Here is a 6,524-nt window from a genome sequence, read left to right on the forward strand (position 1 = left end):
CACCCCCCCGCCCCACTCTCTCCTCAAATTCACCCCTCGCCCCCCCCCCCTCCCCCTCTTCTCTCTCTCTCTCTCTCTCTCTCTCTCACATTGGAACCCTAGCCATCTAAGAACCAAGACTCGTTCATCAATTCTCCGGTTGAATGAACTAGCCTAAACCCTAGTTGTTTGATTTTACATATCTTCCTTTGATGACAATTGGGGTTCTCCAACAGTGGCTTTGACGGCTTGAAATTGCTCTCAAATAAAAGTTTATTTAATTTAGCTCTTAGTTGTTTTGTATTGTCTAGTTGGTGAGAAAGTACAAGAAAGTGAGAAATTTTGTTTATTTTAGGTGGATCAAAGTTGTTTAGTAGGTGAGAAAGTTAAAGAATTTTTTTTTAATTGTTTGTGGATATATGAGTTGTAATTATTGGTTAGTGAGATAGTGCAAAAAATTGGTTTTATTTTTTATGGGTCTTGAGTTGTTTGGTTGCTAAGAAAGTGTAGGAAAGTGAAATAAAATTATAATCAATCATCTTGTGGTTTTTTTATTAAAAATTAATTTAATAAAATGGGGGAGAGAGAGAGTCTAAAATAATAATTTAGATGAGAAAATGGAGAGGGAGAGAGAGATAGAAAGGTAGATGGCAACGGCTATGATAAATGTTGTGACTACAAGCTAAGTTGTGAAGGAGAGCAAAGATGATGCAATTGCAAAGTCAAGGAGAAGTTATGGCCACATTATCTCTCTTAGTACCATGTTTTAGGAAAAATGAAATTAGATATTATTTTTATGGAACAGGTTAAATGAGTTATGAATTTGAGTAATTAGTGGTTTTATTTTTTTGTCTTTGAATGACCTTTTTGTTGAATATATTTTTTATTTGTTGTTCCTTGGCCTAATCTTCTGGTTGTTTGTGGTAGCTATTTTTACTACTATTTGGGTTAATTTTTAGAGTTGTGCTAGGCACACAACAAACTATTACAATATTTTCAGAACTATAAAGTTGTGATTTCCAACTATGTTGTGTTAGCTTTAATTCTTTTCCAAATTTGATTATAATTTTTTCAATCATTTTTCCCTGTATGTATATGGGTTTAATTATAAAGGATGAATATGAGAGATTGTGAAGACTCAAGTTTCAAAAGATAAACAAGTGGATTTCGCAATTGTCTCACCAAAAGTTACCCATGAAAAGAGCCACATGTAAAGCACATGACTGGAAGATGAAGAGTCGTGCCAGACTGTATGATTTTGCGAGTATCTCTCGGGTAAGGCCAAGCCGCGAAGGACTGGTGAAACTCTCTATTTGGCAAAAAGTTATGTTTTGCTTTACTATGTCTTTACCAACACTATATATACCCTCGTTACTCACAAATTGTAATTAGTGCATTTTAGAGAGAAAAACCTAGAAAATACACTTGAGAGTTAGAGATTGTTATACCCATAATCATCTACACATTTCCTTATAGTTTTCCTCTACTCCTACCTTTCTATCTCTACATCCTTAAGAGGTTGCTAGCCTAAACACTTATCACACCCATTCTGAGTGTAAAGTGAGATTTTGGTGCTATTGGGAAGTATTGGAAGGAGCCATTCATTGGCAGATGCAACCGAGCTGTATTGCAGGATCCAGAAAGCTAAATAAGACAAGGTTTCGAGAAATCAGTTGATAGCAAAAGCTTGAAGGGCTCAAGTACATGGGGTATACTAGGCTTGGAAGGTCTTTTGTTATTCATGTACTCCAACTTATTCTCCAGTGGATCGATTTCGACTTGGAGGGTTGTAGAGAGGTTTTTCACCGAGTTTTTCGGTTTCCTCTTTGATAACACGTCTCGGTGTTATCTTGTATTTGGATCTCTCTTCCCTACTCTTTAAGCTTTCCTTTTATTGTTGATAATGGATGAATATGGCTTAGGATAGTGATAACGATTATTTGCGCTTATTTACTCTTGTTCCAAATTTAGTATAAGTTAAAATTATTTAGCCGTAATTTTAATTTGGGAGTCTAAACAAGTTCTTGTGTTTTGCCACAAATCTGAGTTTTTAACCACAATTAGTCCCTCATAGATCGAAATAAAATATTAAAATATTAAACTAGAACTCACTATAATTAAAAACAAGGATGTTGTAAAAATTTGGTGAAATTTGGTTGTCTATAGAGTTTTTCTAATGTTTATTATTGTTATTTGGGCATATATTTTTTAGAAGTGCTAGATCTACAATATTTTCACAACAAATCATAGGTGATATTATTATTGGTTTTAATTTGAACCTACCACTGAAATTACTTTTTTGCCCACAATAACAATCAGTATCAACCTGTCACTTAGGATTTATTGTTAAAATGTTATGGACTTAGCATTTTTCTTTATTTTTATTATTAAAGGGGTTAATGAATAATTTGCGGGGTTAAGATTATTTTTATTGCACCAAAATTCTTGGAATTCCATAAGCCGAAGATGTTCAATTTTTATTTTTTTTGTGGGTAGAAAAAACATAAATAATTATGAGTATAATTTGTTGTTGTTGTTGTAAGTCAAGGTGTTCATATATATGTAGAGCGGCCCTTGCAAATCTCCCCCCCTCACCCACCCCCTAATGTGTTTCTTTTGACTTCTCAGAAGATCACAATGAGAAAGTGGTGAACAATTGTCCATTCCTCTGCATGTAAAAATTAAAAGGATATCTTAAAAAGTGATGAACATTTGTCAATTCCTCTCATATTACTATGAGTGAGAGAAAGAGAGAGAGAGGCTTACACTGATCTTTCATTGAAGGAGCACTAGCCTTATCTTTGTAAGTTAGGGGAAGATTGTACTATCCAGCAATCACCAGCTGTTCCTTCACTAATAAATGGGAAGGCAGTGCCTAAGGTACGGCAGAGGACTAACAATTTCAGCACGTTCGTAGTCCCGAGTTGGTAAGCAACCCGAGACCAACTCGGGTTGGCCTGGAGACTGACTATTGTGCTTGTCTCTGATGCATACTCACTTCATAATGAATATAAGCATTGGGTTGGTCAAATATAGGAAGTACGGACCTCAAAAGCTATATTGGATGATGGACTATCTCCTTTCTTCGCTACTTAGAGCCAACAATTTACACTATATAGACATATTTTGAACCCTATACTCTCCAGATAAAGTCGGACCTCAATTGGCAACCCATCATGGATTGAACTTTCGTTCCTCTTTGGTTAATCTTTTGTGCCTCATTTAATAGCATAATTGCATAAAAGTTTTAAGCTTTTTGAATGGATCCTTTGGAAATCCTCCATGACTGACGTTGAAAAGCCGAATGTGAAATTGTTTAAAACCATGATTGAATACAGTACTGACTTAAGGAATTTTTTTTAGGATGTTTATTATGAAACTTAAATTATACAAAATATATCCATAAATTGATTATATATATATATATATATATATCATGTCGTCACCTTAATTAAAAAATAAAAGGGAGAGAAGACAAGAGATTAGACTACTAGAGAGTAGAAGGCGAGGTTTTAGTGCCATATATTTATTTCACAGCCGATCCCAAATCTTGGAAGAGGAGGATGGTTGTGTAAGTTGACGGCTATAGTATAATTTAGTCATTTAATTATGAATAAATCATATATAAATGGTGGTTGTTATACAGTGGCGGCTTTAGAAATTTTATTTAGGGTGGTTATTAAAAAATTTAAATTACCACAATATTTTTTTTGGTACTATTTTTTAAGAAAAAATGAATTAGAAATTATTTTTATTGAATAGGTTGAATGAACTACAAATTTTATCTTTTTGTTTTATAATAGGTTTTTTATTGAATAATTTTTTCACTTGTTGTTGTTTGGTCTTGTATTATTTTTGTTCGGTTTATGTTTGTTGTTATTTGAGCCAATATTTATTGTTGTTATTTAAGTTTAAAAAAAGGGATTAAGAATTATGTTTAGGGCAGAATTAATTTTGGAGTAATGCTACATCTATAATATTTTTACAATAAATTTTATGCAAAAAACTGTTATTGGTGGGTCAAAAAATAATATTAGTATTGACCCAAATTAAAATCAATAACAACTTACCACATAAGATTTTTTGTGAAATAATTATGAAAATGTTATGAATGTAGTAGCATTACTCTTATTTTTATTGAACCCAAATTTTTGTAGTTCTCAAATTCAGGTGTTCAAAATTTTCATTAGAGTAGTTCAATAAGTTAGTTTAGCATATAATATTTTTTTGGCAAGTGTATAAATACTTTTTTTTTTTTAATCAGTACTACCCTGACTTGCACGTAGAAGAACCCCAACTGCTGTTGTATATGGAAAATTGGAAACAATAAAAAAAATAAAGAAAATTTTATATTTAATAAAACAAAGTTTAGCATGGGTGGCTAACGTGTTGGATGGTGGAAGGAGAAAGACTAAAAGGTAAACGGTGAGAACGAGGGCTGATGACTTGCACTGTCACTGACTTGGTTCTGCCCCTGAACTTCAGTCTTCAAGTCATATATATCCACGAGCTTTCCCTATTTCTGTCGAAGGTTTTTGTAATTTTTTGGTCCCCCCGGTTCATCACTTGCCAGGATGTAGAATTTGACGCGTTTAGGGGGTTAACAAGGGCATTGGAACAGTCCGATAAGTGAAATTCAAAAAAGTTGGTTTTATTAACTTTATATCTATAAAATTGGTAAAAAATTTGACAAAAAATTGACTTTATTGACCTAAATAGTAAAATTTGGGTGGAAATGTCAAATGTTACTGTTACTGTTTAATAAACAGTAACCGCAATATTAAAAAATGCCGGCTGAAAAAAAAAAAAAAAAAAAAAAGAAAAAGAAGCAAACGCGTTTGTGTGCTTCCCATAAAAAAAGCCGGCTGAAAAAAAAAAAAAAAAAAAAAGAAAAAGAAGCAAACGCGTTTGTGTGCTTCCCAAGCGATGGTAGTCTCCTTAGACAAAACCTAATACTTGTGTATTAAAATTTTTATATAGAGTACTAATTTTCTTTTGTGTTACAACACTTTTTTCTCTTGTTTCTAAAAAACAATATTACTTTTCAAAGCTAGACTCATCTCAAAAAAAAAAAAACTTTTTCATAGCCAGATCGACCAACCTCTAAATTTGATCCCAAAACCCCCTACTTTTATTTTTTATTTCTTGGGTGTTGTTGCTAAACTCCGACTTGTTTGAAGAATCTTCTCAATTAAAAAAAAAAAAAAAAAATTGTCTGAAGAAGATGGTGGCGTACAGTCCTTTGGAAATTATAATTAAGTCAGCAACGGACTTGGAGAACGTGAATCACGTCTTCAAAATGGAAGTGTACGCTGTGGTTTCAATTTGCGGCAGCGACAATTCCAATCTAAATTTCCCCGAGCAAAGAACACCTGTGGACACCGACGGTCATTCAAATCCGAAATGGAATTTCTTCGCTAAGTTCAACATCGACACAGTTGCAGCACAGCAGAACCAGCTCACCCTCGTCATCAAGCTCAAGTCGGCCGGAAATATCCACTTACTGGAACCAAATGGCAAAGACGATATCGGTGAAGTCCATGTGCCCATCAAGAAATTTGTGATGGACAGTTTTGGCAACGCAGAAGTTGAAAAACATGAGAGTTTCCCTGTCAGAACCATGTCTGGGGAGCTCAAAGGAGCACTGAATTTTTCGTACAAGTTGGGGAAGCCAAGTTATAGGGAGGATCAACATGCTGTTAAAGAACCAGGTTATTGTGGATGTTCACACTCTGGGTATGCAGCTCGGTCTCCATATCAACCATATGGGCAACCAGTTACGCCAACATGTCCATCGTATGGGCACGCAGCTCAGCCACCATATCCATCGTATGGGCACGCAGTTCAGTCACCATATCCATCGTATGGGTACGCGGCTCAGCCAACATATCCACTGTATGGGCACGCAGCTCAGCCACCATATGGGCAAGCAGTTACGCCAACATATCCATCGTATGCGCACACAGCTCAGTCACCATATCCACCGTACGGGTACACAGCTCAGCCATTATATCCACCGTATGTGCACGCAGGGCCCGCAGCTCAGCCACCATATGGGCAAGCAGCTTGGCCGTATGGGCAGGCAGCTCCGCAGATGCAGCCTCAGCAGAGGCCTAACAGCATTTTTCATCAGTTGGGAATAGGGGTCGCAGTTGGATTGATAACTGCGGCTGCCCAGGCGGGAATTGATGCTTTGACTTAAATAGCTTGAAATCTAATTTCCTGGCTGCCCTTCATATAGTAAGTGCAAAAATCTTAGTATCTAATAAAGGGGTACAAGCTACATATGCATCATTTTTAAAGGATAGAGCTTATATATATTGGGCTATCAACTAAGTTCAAACACATTATTGTAATAAATTTAGGAAAATGACATCTCTCCATGCACAAAGTATTTGGAGGTCTAAGGAGAAAAGGGTTCAAGCTGCAGAGTTAGCAGCATATTGTAATTATTTTTTTAAAAAAATGATTAATGGAGTTGCGTGTGTAAGTTTGTGGATAATAAATACTCCCACAAATTTAAGTTTATGGTAAGCATGAATAGT

At 35.1% G+C, this 6,524-nt stretch overlaps 1 protein-coding gene across 1 annotated transcript; it reads left to right on the plus strand.

Moving 5' to 3' along the window:
• The first annotated feature begins 5,035 nt into the window (after positions 1-5,035).
• LOC112030685 (protein SRC2 homolog) lies at positions 5,036-6,524 on the plus strand. Its single transcript, XM_024063350.2, has one exon. It carries the CDS (start codon positions 5,204-5,206, stop codon positions 6,179-6,181), a length of 978 nt encoding a protein of 325 aa, XP_023919118.1. The 5' UTR covers positions 5,036-5,203; the 3' UTR covers positions 6,182-6,524.

This window comes from Quercus suber, unplaced genomic scaffold, assembly GCF_002906115.3.
Source record: "Quercus suber isolate HL8 unplaced genomic scaffold, Cork oak 2.0 scaffold_239, whole genome shotgun sequence".
NCBI classification, from domain to species: domain Eukaryota; kingdom Viridiplantae; phylum Streptophyta; class Magnoliopsida; order Fagales; family Fagaceae; genus Quercus; species Quercus suber.

Bases quoted from the DNA above. Each gene is read 5' to 3' on its own strand.
- LOC112030685 (XM_024063350.2), top strand. From the start codon at position 5,204: ATGGTGGCGTACAGTCCTTTGGAAATTATAATTAAGTCAGCAACGGAC.